The following is a 13,591-nucleotide window of genomic DNA, read 5'->3' on the forward strand; positions in this document are numbered from 1 at the left end:
CATGTCCTGAGATTGTTCCTTCCATGAAGGATGGGGAAATCATGGAATGGTTTAGGTTGGAAGAGATCTTAACTATCTCTCATTCCAATTCCCTGCAATGGGCAGGGACACCTTCCACCAGCCCAGGTTGCTCCAATATCCCAAAATCTCCCATCAAATCCCCCTGGAGAAGCTGCACCTGAGGGAAAAACCCACGACCCAACGTGCACTCCCAATGTTCATCTTTATTAATTCCAGGTTCAGATGAGGGGGATACAGTTTTCCCTTCTAAATCTTGTTAAAAGCAGCAATATCCACGCTCTGCACCTGGAAGGGGACAAAAGCTGGAGTCATCCAGGTGTTCCCAGGAAAACACACCTGAGTTAAACCCCCTCCCATGGCTTCCAGGCCCTTCCCACATCCCATTCCAAGACTTACGTAGTCCTCAAACTTGGTGATCTCCTCCTCCAGGATGTCTGTCCCGACTTTCTCGTCCTCCACCACGCACTGGATTTGGAGTTTCTTGATGCCATATCCAACTGGGACCAGTTTGGAGGCTCCCCACACCAACCCGTCCATGTGGATGGACCGGACACACTCCTCCATCTTGGCCATGTCGGTCTCGTCGTCCCACTGGAAAAGCGGGAATTGGGAGGTTTTAGGGTTTTCCTGGAGATCATCAGCAGCTCCAAGGGGTATCCAGGTGACACCTCTGGGAATGTCACAACTGATCCAAAGTGCCCTTTCTTGGCTGGAGAAGGCTCTAGAAGACCTCAGAGCCCCTTCCAGTGCCTCAAGGAGATCCAAGAAAGCTGGAGAGGGACTTTGGACAAGGATGGAGTGACAGGAGAAGTGGGAATGGTTTTAAACTGGAATAGGGCAAGATTAGATGGGATATTGGGAAGAAATTCCTCCCTGGGAGGGTGGTGAGGCCCTGGAATGGAATTCCCATAGAAGCTTTGGCTGCCCCATCCCTGGAAGTATCCAAGGCCAGGTTGGAGCAACCTGGGATAGTGGAAAGTATCCCTACCTGTGGAATGAGATGGGATTTAAGGTCCCATCCATCCAAACCCATCCCAGGCTTCCACGGCAACAAATCCCACCTGGCTCCGAGCCTTGTTTGTAATTCCACAGGTGCCACCACCATCCTCTTGGATGAGAGAGGATTCCCAGCCCCACTCCCAGAGCTCCCAAATTCCCAAAGCCACTCACTGGCTTCACATCCAGCAGGATGGAAGACTTGGCAATGAGTCCCGGCTTCTTGGCCTTCTTCTCCGCGTACTGCCGGAGCCGCTCTTCCCGGACTTTGGCAGCTTCCTGGTCTTCCTCCTCATCATCGCTCCCAAAAAGGTCAATGTCATCATCCTCATCCTCCTCAGCAGCAGCTGGCTCAGCTTTCTTGGCCGGGAGCTCCACTTTTTTGGAGGGAATGCTGAATGGTTCCACTTTCTTCACCGGATCCGAGGTTTTTTTAAGGGAAAAAGAGGGAAAAGATTAACCTGGAGTTGGAGCAGAGCAGCCAAGAAAAGCTCAGGAAGGGGAATCTCCACTGCTCAGGACACGCTGTGGGATTTATATGGATTTATCAAAACAGGACGTTTGTCCACATGGATCTTAGGCTGTAATTCCTAGAGAAAAATTCCAGCATTTTTCCAAGGCTCACCTGGGTTGGAGGAACAGATGAGGGCTGGTGGGAAGTTGAGGATTTCTCCAGAGCGTTCAGGCGGCTTTCCAGCTTGAAAATGGCCATCTGGAGGTCTGCAACAACTGGGAAAAAAAGAGGGAAAAATAGGAAAAATGACCTTAAATTCCCAGTTGCACGTCAGGTCTCCAGCCAGGACAAGGAATTCTCCCACTCACCACTGCGGAGGTTCTGGTTTTCCACTTCCAGGTGGGAAATTCGGGACAGGAGCTCATTTTGGTCACCAGCAGCTCCAGGGGAGGTTGTGCTTGCACTCTGCAACGAGGAAAACCAGGATGAAATTGAGTTGTTTCCCCTCCTCCTGAGAAACCCATGAAGCAAAGCAGAGTCGTGTCTTCAGGGAGAGAGGAAGTTCAGGAGCTGAACTAAAACCAAGGATATTTTCTCTAAATTAGGATAGAAACTAATGGAGCAGCTCTATAAAATGAAGCATGGACTAAATCCCAAGGAATTTCAGCTGGCACCAAGGAGCAAAGGATAAAATCACTTCTCCCACTCTCAGATCCCAAAATGCCACTAAAACCACATAAAATTTATATAAAATTTCACACCAAGTCCCTTAAAAATCTTGGAGATTCTTGGTCTCCTCTCCCAACCCAATGAGGGACAGGAATGACCTGCCTAAGGTAACACTGGGAAAGCTGGAAAGATCCCAGGAATTCTACACTCCCACCTTCCCCAGCCCAGCCATAAATTCCTAACAATTTCAATCTGCTTTAACACATCCTGAGGGAATAATTATTCCAACTCTGGTTTCAATGGATTTTTTGACAGTAAAAAAAAAAGCTTTTTCTTTTTTTTTGTTTTTTTTTTTTTTTTTTAATGCTAAGGAGGTTCCTTATCCATCAGCTTCAGGCAACAAAGGGAAAGAAAATGACAGGATTTGCCCCGGAGTTGTCATTTCTAAGTGAAGAGAGAATAATTTATTCTCTTTTATTCCAGTGTGGAATCTCAGCAGCCACATAAGATGGAAAGAGGGAAAAGCAGGGATAAGATGAAGAATACAAGGCACAAGGAAAGGTCTAAATCATGGAATGGTTTAGGTTGGGATTTTAAGGATCATCCAGACAATGTCCCACTATCCCAAGCTGTCCAAGACCTGTCCAACCTGGCCTTGGACACTTCCAGGGATGAGGCTGGAAAATATCAAAGGGACAGGAAAAAATTCCATCTCTGACACCTCAGCTGTGGATTCAGGCTCAGGAAGGTGAGTGCAGATCCCAGGACACTGAGCTGGGATGAGATCCCATTATCCAGGTTTAATCCCAGTGCCAAAGGACAAACCCTGAGGAAGGAGAACTTGCTCCATATCCTCATCCCACCAGATCCTCTCCCGTTTTTCCACAGGCTCCATCCATGCACAGCTCACTTACAGAGGAGCGTCCCGACTGTTTCTTGGGACGGGCACAAGGAGCTTCCTTGCTCCGAGCAGGGGTCTTCTGCTGCAGGGTGGGAAAAAGTTTGGGAAGATGGGAAAAGGTTTCTCAATTCCAGAGGGAACTCAAGCACAGGGAAGAGCCGCATGCAAGGGGAAGTTAGGGAGCGGTGGGAAACAGCCTCGCACTGCAAACATTCCCCCAGGAATTCTGGGGCCTTCTCCACGAACATCTTGGTGTGTGCAGGGAGCTCGTGCAGCGCTGTGGGCTCATCACACCATGCCAGCCCTGACGCTCCAAGGATGGAAATCATGGAATTACAGAGGTGGGAAAATCCCTCTGAGCCCATGGAGTCCCAATGGTTCCCCCAAGGCCGCCACTGAGCGCGTCCCCAAGTGCCACATCCACAGGGATGTCAAATCCCCTCCAGGGATGGGGACTCCACCTCTGTGCCAGGGCTGGACAGCCCTTTCCATGAGGAATTTTCCTAATATTCCAGCTAAATTTCCCCTCTGGTGGTTTCCTCTCATCCTGTCATTCCCTACGAGTATTCCCACCTGGAAATCCTGTCATGGATTTGGGGAAGTGAGAAGGTGCCCCCTGAACCTCATGGTTTTTTCCAGGCTGAGCTCTCCCAGCTCCCACAGCTGCTCCAGACCCTTCCCAATCCATTCCCTTCCTTGGAAACACTCCAGCCCCTCAATGTCCTTCTTGTCACGAGGACCCAAAACTGATCCCAGGATTGGAGGTGCCCCAGCAGTGCCAGCACAGGGAGAGGAGATTCCCCTTCCCTGTCAATAAAAATTCCTCAAAGGAAAAAAAAAAAAAAAAAAAAAAGAGGGAAGAGCAAGGGATACCTGTCCCAAGCTGAAGCAACCATGAGATCTTAACTGGAACCCACCATAAGACAATGCAAGAGGCACAACCATGTCCCAGATCCTAAAAAATTATGGAAAATTTGCCTTTGTAAGACTGTGAGATCTTCCCTGAGGAGAAGATGCTCCAAGCTTTGGGAATGTGGACACCATACCTCCATTATAGCAGACAAAACCCATTCCCTCTTCCAACTTCCAGCTCCACACAAGCATCCATGAATTTTATCAGGGATAAGAATTCAAAATTCCCAAGGTGGGGAGTTCCACTTCCCTCCCTTCCTCTGCACTCTTGTATAAAGCCCTCAAATCCTTTATTTTTAAGCCATAATTTTTGTGCTGAACGCACCTTAAAGCTGCAGCCTATCTCAAATATTCTGGACAGCTGAAGTGCTTGGGAAAGCTGGAATTGTGCATAAACTTAATTATCCAAACAAATAAAATCCCTGGGAATTACAAAGGGTACAAAGCAGGACTTTGGCAGAACAACTTGGTATATAAACATCTGTTATTCCCTGAAGCTTGAATCCCTAAAATACATTTTAAATATCAGAGACAGTAAATTTTTTTCTCATGTTCAGGTGGAATTTCCTGTTCTACTTCCTGCTTTTCCTCATAATCAAGGAACTCCAGACTCCCGTCATATTCCAAGTGCTCATTCCTATGTTTTATGACACAATCCGAGCCTGAAATTCCCAGCAAAAAAGCACTAAACTCCCATTTTCCCAGTTTTTCACAGCCAGTTCTTCCCTTGCCACATCCTAAGACCCCTGACAATAATTATGGAGGAAGGAAAGACAAAAATCCTGGGATTTCTGCTCTTCCCACTTTTCTCACAGTGTAAATTTGGGGTTTGGGAACGCAAGGAAGAAGTTTAGGAATGTCCTAAAGTCCAGCCTGATTATCCAACATTAATGATAATCCTTGAGGGATATTCCAACTATTTTTCAGCCACGTGGAAGATCCAACCCCTTTCCTAGGAACAAAAAATATCCAGCAATTTTTTACATCCAGCACTAATCTCCAAAAACATCTCCAAACAATTTATATCCCAAAATTCCTATCCTAGCTTTGGGCTGTTGCTTTACCAATTCCCTGTTACAGCACCTGGATGATCCAAACTTCTGGGATTCTCTCCCAAAAAAGCTCTTTAACAGGAGTCAGGAAAGAAATTCCTCATCTTTGGCAAAACACTCTGGAAGGTGAGGATGAGCAGCACTTCCAGGTGATTTGGGTTTAGATTCCCTGCCCCTTGCCCAATTCCAAAAGTTCCTCCCAAAGGAACTTTTTACCCTCTTTGGGATGGTGGCCTCCTTTAGCCATATTTTTTTTTAAATAAAATGAGCCAGTTCTGGAAAATTTTTCTTTAAACTGTTGATTGAAATCCTGATTCCTTATATTCATCCCAAATGTCTGGCTCCTTTCTGCAGGTGTAAGGAGGGATATGGAATATTCCCTTTGGGAAAGGGGAATTCCTTGTTACTGCCTCATATTGGACTGATCAAAGATAGAAACTGAGGGTGCTTGGGAATTATGAGGCCAAATAATGGATGGATGACTTTGGGAGTCCCACTGTAGAGGCAGGAAATCAAAGACACCTGGGCTGTATTCCAGGGATTCTCCTTTCCCATAAAACCACTCATTAGTATTTTAACTTCCTTTTACAAAAATGAAGATTTTTTTTTAAATGCTCTTGTCTGCACTCAGCACAAAAACACCTCCACAAAGTGCATTCCTGAGCTCCTCCAGGATGCTCCAGCCTCAGAGCTTGAAGCCAAGCTGAATTCCCTGGATGCAGCAGATGGAAAACACAACTTTTTTGGGTTTTTTATTTTTTTTTTGCACATCCCCTAAACTGGAAGCAAAACAGGGAAGAGAAGGTGGCAGCCCAGTGTATCCCAAAAAAGAGCCACACGCTCAGCGAGTTGGAACCTGTTAGTTAAGACCCATGGGAACATCCCACCAGGAAAAAAAAAAAAAAAAACAAAAAGGGGAAAAAAAATAAAAAAAGGGAAGGAAAAGCCCAATTCAGGGAATTCTTTTAACCCAAATCCAGTTTTGGCAGCGCTGCAGGTGAGCAGCGTGTGGGGATGGGGCGGAGCTGGTGGCACACGGCGCTGCAAACCTTGGTCTTCTCCTCTAGCTCCCAACCAAGAAGCCAAATGATTTATGGGATTTAGAATTCCATAAAAAGTAAAAAAATAAAAAAAAAAAAAAAAATGGGATGCAGGCAGCCAGCTGGTGAGAGCTTGGGTACTCACTCCGGCCAGCGATTTCTGGATATTCTCCCTGGCTCTGGCAATGTCGCGGAGGATCGTGCTGGCTCCGTTCTCCTGCAAACAGCGCAGAAAGAACCAAGAGTTTCTTTTTTAAAAAAAAATATTAAAACATGGGAGGGGACAAAAAAAAAAAATCATCAGGGAAGTTAAAAAAAAAAACAATGAAAGGAAGGAGGAGAGAGGGAATTGGGAAAATTGGGAATTGTCCTTTTCATGATTCAGTGATTTTTGCCGTAAGGATTTGGGCTAAATCGGGCGATCCCTGGTCATGTGTTCAGAAGGATCATCCAGTCAAAGAGCTTTTAAATTCCCTATAATTACCCTGAAAAGTTTGGGATGCTGCCAGAAGGTTGGAGTGACTCCAGAACTCCTTAAAAACCCAGCCTCTGGCAGGATTTTTCCATATTATTACCTGAGCTCAAGCAGGAAGTGACAACCCTGACTCTGCTCTATCCAGAGAGGTGGGACCCAGAACGCCAGGAATTTTCTCCCTGTTCTCCTGCTGCCATGCCTTAGCCTGGATTTCAAATTTCCCTCCCTGGAAATTCCATCATCCATTCACTCCTTGCCTTTCCCAGACTGCAACCCCCCCCACCAGCAAGTCCCAAGATGTGAAATTTCCCACAAACCCCCAAATCCTGAGTTAAACAGAAAATAAAGGAGAAACAGCCTGGACACATCCAGGTGGGTTCCACTTCCTGCTACTTCCAAGGAGGTTTTAAGGATATTTTTCCATGGGGAAGTGGCTGATAAATTCCCCCAAAACATCCTTCAAACCACCTCTCCCAGGCCAAACTCCTTCACTGCAAGCTCCTGATGTGCCTTGAAATAGCTGAACTGTTCCAAGAGGTTTTCACTCCAACTCCTACTTCCAGCACTCATCCAGAGCTCCCAATTTTTTTTTATTCCCAGTCTCCCAGGTGCTGTGCCAGCACCTAAGCCAGGATGGGCAGCAGGAATAGCTGGAATGTGCCTAAAAGTTGTAATTTCAGCAAAAAGCTTCCCCGTGAACACTTGGAAAGAGGCACTGAACACTCAGCATTCCAAAGGCACAAGCAGTTAGGAGCAGGAAGAGGTTAGGAAAGCTCTGAACCTTGGAACAGGAATAATTCTGGGATAATACTGAAGCTGGAAATATTTCAGCTCAGCAGGATCATGCTTCCCCCTCCACCTTCCCCTCCCCAACTCACCGGTACCATGAACAGAGTCTTCCACTGGAACACCTGGAATATTTCCAGGAGCACAAAGAAAAGGATAAAAAAATCCCCCCCCTCCCCAAAAAATCTTTGCAGCTGTGGTGCCTCTGTTCAAACTTTAGGTTTGTGTTCCCTTGGAATATTCCAAAGGACTGCTCCAAAATGGAAGCAAAGCGGAATTTTCCCTGGATGAAGAGGGGCAGGGATGCTCTTTGCCAATAAAATTGGGGATTTGGGGATTCCAGCTCAAACTGTGCCCCCACAGATCCCAGCAGCCTGGAAAAATTAAGGATAACTGCTGGAAGCTGGGACTGATTCATCTGTTAGAAAGGCACTTCATCTCCCAGTTCCTTGGAACCAAATCCTTCAAATTCCACAGAAAACAGTGGGAAAAAAACAAAACCCCTAAATGGGTCTTAAACAGCTTAGAGAGCTCCAGGAAGACTTGGGGAAAAAAAAAAACAGGGAAAAAAGAGCAGAAATCCCCAAAAAATCCAGGTGGATCATGTACTTTGACTTACTCTGGAATTCCTGGGATTGGGAATTACCTGCTGGCGGGAGGAGCCACCCACGGGGCCGTTCATCTGCTCATAGAACCTTCGCTCGGCGTCGTCGTATTTGAACTTCTCGAACCAGATCTTGTCGTGCAGGAAGTAATCCACAGCCATTTTCCTGGGAAAATATCCACAAAAAGTGAATTCCTGCAAGGATTGAAGGTTAACAGCTCGTCAGGAGCGGGTTCTGTGCCTGCAGCTCGGGCTTGGCTGCGGATTTAAGTATCCGGGATCCTCTTAAAAAAGCAGGACAGATTAATCACCCACCTGCCTGACCTGGTGTGGGGTGGGGATGGGATGAATCAGCTGATCCTGACTTTATTCCACAAAAAAAAAAACCAAAAAACAAACAAACAAAAAAAAAAACAACCCAGGATTTTCTTGTTTGTGCTAAAGAAAATGTCTTGTGTAGGAGGACAGAAAGGGAATTGAAATAATGGAGTGGTTTGGGTTGGAAAAGACCATAAAGATCATTTAGTTCCACCCCCCTGCCATGGGACACCTTCCACTATCCCAGGTTGCTCCAAGCCTCATCCAACTTTTCCCTGGATACTTCAAGGGATGGGACATCCACAAGTTCACTGGGAAATCCTGATTAAAAATCAGCAACACTTGGAGGGGACAGACCTGGCACGACATGGAAAAACAGCAAAAACCTCCAAATCCTGCTGGGAAACGGGGGATTTTTATGGAGCAGAGGTGGGTTAAGTTTTAATTCAAAGGGAAACAGAGCCCTCAAAAAAGAGGAAAAGAGGAAGTGCCCTGAATTCCAGAAAGGGACAGGGACAGAGCCAGCAGAAGTCTGAAGAGGTGGAGAGCAGCACAAGAAAACCACAGCACAAGAAAACTTTCCTCATCATCCCAAATCCCATAGTTTTCCATAAAACACTTCCAGGGAAGCCAGAGATGATTCTCCTGAAATCAAATCCCTCCTTATCTCATCTACCCACTTGGAAGAGACCAGAGGCTACCAGACACAGGAGCTGCAGCAAAACCAATTTCCACACTCAAATCTCCAGGAGCTGCTGGAATTCCAACCAGGATCACTTGCAGAAAATCTCAAATACAGACAAATTTATCCCACTTCTTTACAGAGACACGTGGATTTTCCCAAATATCCAGTTATGACCAACTAAAGAGGAAATGATCCCAAACAGGACCAGGTGAAAAGGTATTTGACCCCTAAATCCCTTGACACAAAGATCCTAAAAGCTTTCCAATAAATCCCAATAAAATTAATGGATTAGAAGTGTCAGAAATAAGGATGGATGCTCCAAGAGTCTTTTTTTCCCGGAATATCCGTCTCTACCTTAGCTCTGCCTTTGGAGAAGATCCAAGGGCATTCCAAAAATCAACAACCTTAATATAAATTCCCTTAAAAAACCAAACTACAGCACATGCTCCAGACTGATTCCCTAAATTGTATTCCGGTCACTTCCAAACCTTCTTCAAGCTGGAACCCGGTTATGATGCTGATTTTCACATGGAATGAGAGGATGGAAAGGAGGATGGTGCTGAATCCATGCAAAAAGGGGGAGAATGAGCTCACTTCCCAGCCCTGCCTTTAAACATTCAACCTCTAGCTCCACACAAACATAGACTTTATCCACCAGAATTCCTCAGGAGAAGGGGAAATTCCTTGAAGGATTTTCCCCCCTGCTCCCTGCCCACCAGGATTATCTCCAAGTCCACCCAGTCTTCTCCACAAGCAAATTCCTTCCAGCTCAATCCTGACCTGGCTGTTTTTTGGTTTTGGGTTTTTGGTTTGGTTTTTTTTTTTTTTTTCATGGGTGTTACCCCCAAAGAAACTTCTCCTACTTCGTTTCTGGAGCAGGAATGCTCGGAGCAGCTGGATGGGAGGGATTTTCTGCATCAGATTCCTGGATCCCTGTTTTCTCTGCTGCTCTGGCCGCTTCCAGGGCAAAATATCTGGATTCAGCCCTGTCGTAGGTCACCTTATTCAGCCACACGGACTCGCTGTCCTTGTGCAGGAAAAAGCAGGCGGGATTTTCCTTGGGAATATCAGGGAGCTCAGGATTGGTGGAGGCGATTCCCGTTTGTTTCCCAGGGTTGCGGTCCTTGGATGCTTCTGGGCAGCCACGTTGCTGCTGTTGGGTTTTATCCAAGGGATGCCCATCCAACATCTTCTCATAAAAATTCTTCTCAGCATCATCGTAGAGAGGCTTTTCCAGCCACACCTCGGATGCCAGAACTTCCCAGTTGGAAATCTGCGGCTTCCCATTGACCGTCTGCTGGTCAGAGCTGGGCAAACTGGGAACGGAGGCCACGGGAGAGTTGGGAATGCCGGGAGCCAAGCCTGGAGTGGCAGGAGTGGGCAAGGCCGTGCCGTAGCCCTCGTCCGGCGTTCCCAGCCTGGAATTCGCCCACACGGATGGGATGGCCAGGACGTTGGGAGGAAGGAAAAACTGGGATTTCTCCATGAACGCCCTCTCGGCCTTATCGAAGTCAAGCTTGTTGATCCAAACCCCTTGGACAACGTGGTGACAGGCAGCCAGGCTTCCATGGGAACACGCCGGGAGCATCCTCGCCTTGGGAATGTCTTGGCTGGATTTCGACCTGGCCACGGCAGGAGATTCCTGAGCCGTTTTCCCAGTCTCAGGTGATTCCCAACTCTGGGAACCCGCCAGTTTTATCCTGTAGGCGCTCTCGGCGCGGTCGTACAAGGGCTTGTCAAACCACACGTGCTCCGCCGACATTCCCGCCAGGATCGCCTCCAGCTTGGAATCCTGGGCTTTGGGTTTCGGCGAGCGCTTCCGCTTCCGCTGCTTTTTGCCATTCCTGGGCTTTTTCGGGTCCCCCCTGAGCTCCCCCTCGATGGAATCCTCGTGGCAGATCCCGTTGACGGCCTCGGGCTCTGGCGCTTCCCGCTCCGGCGCTTCCCGCTCAGCTTCGTCGTTCCGGGGCTTTTCCAGCCAAACTTTGTCCGCGGAGCAGGGATTTTTCCGTGTCCTCATCTTCCCGAAAATAAACGGGCAGCATGGAGAGATAAGCACAACAAATGTAGCGGCAGCACAGCAAAAGCAAGGGCATGCAGGAGATGTTTTTATCCATTAATATTCCCGGGAAAAGGCACAAATATTCCATTTATTTCTCCCTGCTGGGGTAAGTTTGAATTCCAAGGAATTCAACGCGGCCAAAACCGCCTTCCTCCTAAAATATTCCTGCCAAGAATTCCCCCCGTTATTTGAAATTTTAAGGCAGGAAAAAAAAAAAAACCCACAGGATTTTGTTCAAATCCTTGGGAATTATGGGATATTATTCCAAGTTAGTGGATTAGTCATTAATTATCTGTTACTTATTCCCAATTAGGCAAAATTTTGGGAAAACTGGCTCAAATTTTTGAGTTTTTGGAGGTTGTTGTTTACTCCTGATTGGATTTTCATAGTAAAAGGCAGCTGCTGAAAAACTGAGATTTAATTTTGGGATATAATCCAAGTTATCGGCAAATTAAACTTGTCCAGGAGCAGGGAATCTCGTGATAAATTCAATAATTAATTAATAACAATTGACCTGCGGCAGATTGCCAAATAAAACTCCCAGAAAGATGAAATATCCTCAGAAATTTATAATTCAAATAATTCCTGGAAGATTTTGGAAGCCTCAAGTCCACGGCTTAACTTTAAATTTCTATTTAATTTTCAATTGTCATTTAAATTTAATTTAAAATGTATTGCTTTTAATTTAAAATTTAATTTAATATTTATTGATTTGAATTAAAAATTTACACATAAATGCTTTTTTTCGGGTCTTGAATACTTCCATTTAAATTTATATATTACTAAATTAAAGTTTTGCCTTCAAACATTTAAATTGATAGAGTTTAAAATATTGATTAGATTCTGATTAGACAAATTAATAGGAATGGCAAAAGGAGATTTTTCTTTTTTCCCCCTGGAGTTGGGAAACTTTGATACAGCTAAAACCACTTAAAAATTAAGATTTCAATTCTGAATTTAAAGAAAAAATAAATTCAAAATAATCTTTAATTTGGAATTTTATGTTTTTGTCTTTTATGGAGCAATAAACTCTTGTTAGGACCTTTACATAGAATTAAATTTATTATAGTAAATAATGAGTAAAATAATAAATTTGTAGGATTTGGCACAAAAAATTCCTACAATTTCTTTCTTTTTAAACTCAATTTAAAATTCGATATTTTTTAATTAAATTCAAAAATTAATTTTGTTTTGTTTTAATTTTTAAACGATTTTGCTCCAGTTTTTAAGCAGCCCCAAGCCCTGGAATTGCAGCCCTCATGGATGAGGTGAATTATGGAGTAGGAATTCCATAATGAGGAACTCCCAGGAGATTCCCTCCCACTGACAGAGCTGAAATTAATTTTAAAAAACTCTTCAAAATTAATTCTTTTCAAGAAAACTCTGCAGGAATTTGTCTAATAAATATCCCACTGGTGCTGATATTCCCGGATTTTCCAGAATTCCCAAAAAAACACACAATAATTAGAAGGTACTTACTTTTTTTGCTCCTATGACAGCATTAAAAAGAGAAACACAGGATAAATTTAGAGAAAAATTCCAATTTCTATGGATGCAGTGGCTCCTCAGCCAAAAAAATTAAATTAATAATTAATGGATTAATTAATTATTAATTTGAGCTCATTAACTTTTCAGAACTCCATGAAGTTTGTGAACCAACACCACAGAAAATGAATTTATTTTCATTTTAGTAACAAGGAAAGGAACATTATTGTGATGTTACCTAAAAGGATTTTCCCATCCCAGTAGCCTGAGAATTCCCAACCTGCCATCCCAGTCCTGGCACATGTTGATGGAATTCAGGATCCCAAATTTTTGGGTGATTCCAAACATTCCTGCAGCACCTTTTTGCTTCCATGAGCAGCCAAACCTTATGTTCAGTCCTGAAAAACCCTAAATTTCCAAGGAAATAAAGCTTCTAAACAGGGAAAAATTAGGAAAAAAAAAAAGTAATTTCTCTTCTGTATCCATCAGTATTCCTGGAAGAATCTGGGAAAAGGAATTTTAATCATACCAACCATCAAACTTTTAACATTTTCCACTCAAAATTGCCATTTTTACCTCCACAAACACAAAGTTTTAGGATTAAAAAACATGCTGTGGCGTTGGGAATGTTCTCCACTGGGAAAAGTCACAGCCCAGAAATTCAGGATCAGTTCAACAACAGGGAAATCAAAATAAATCAAAATATTAACACTTGTATCTAATATTTTATCCATTTAAAACTAGATCTTCTGCTGGTTTTTCCAATTCAGCTGGAATTTGGCTGTTCCTAAATTCCTGCTGATTTCATTCCCTAAAATTGGCTCTTCCCTAAGTCAGATCCTTATCATCATCATCATCTTCTCATCACCTTTGCTATGAGACAAAGCTCCACATTCCAGGAAAACACCACAATTCCCATCCCTGATCACCTAAAAACCACAAATTTCCGCTCCAAGCTGAAAATTCCTAATGAGACAATCATGGATATGGGAAATCAGCAGAAAGGAAAGACTTGGAAAGTGTCACCTTCAAGAAAAATAGGGAAAAATAAAGAGTTGGGAATGAACAGCTCGGGTGAGGAAAAATCCTACCTGAAGGTCAGGGAGAAATGGGACAAACCTGGATAAGGAG

General features: G+C 44.5%; 1 protein-coding gene across 4 annotated transcripts; it reads right to left on the reverse strand.

Moving 5' to 3' along the window:
- Positions 1-204: 204 nt before the first annotated feature.
- On the reverse strand, positions 205-12,473 carry EEF1D (eukaryotic translation elongation factor 1 delta). Of its 4 annotated transcripts, XM_036406507.2 has the most exons (10): positions 12,455-12,473; positions 9,777-10,933; positions 7,953-8,076; positions 6,191-6,262; positions 3,055-3,123; positions 1,840-1,936; positions 1,643-1,746; positions 1,192-1,428; positions 418-612; positions 205-306 (listed from the first exon to the last, which is right to left on the reverse strand). In XM_036406507.2, the coding sequence occupies exons 2-10, from the start codon at positions 10,931-10,933 to the stop codon at positions 268-270; spliced, it is 2,094 nt and encodes a 697-aa protein (XP_036262400.1). In that variant the 5' UTR covers positions 12,455-12,473; the 3' UTR covers positions 205-267. The 4 variants fall into 4 exon arrangements, with proteins under 4 accessions (XP_036262400.1, XP_036262402.1, XP_036262401.1 ...); XM_036406509.2 differs by lacking the exon at positions 6,191-6,262; XM_036406508.2 differs by lacking the exons at positions 3,055-3,123; positions 12,455-12,473.
- Positions 12,474-13,591: the final 1,118 nt, after the last annotated feature.

Source organism: Molothrus ater, chromosome 1 (assembly GCF_012460135.2).
Source record: "Molothrus ater isolate BHLD 08-10-18 breed brown headed cowbird chromosome 1, BPBGC_Mater_1.1, whole genome shotgun sequence".
Lineage (NCBI taxonomy): Eukaryota > Metazoa > Chordata > Aves > Passeriformes > Icteridae > Molothrus > Molothrus ater.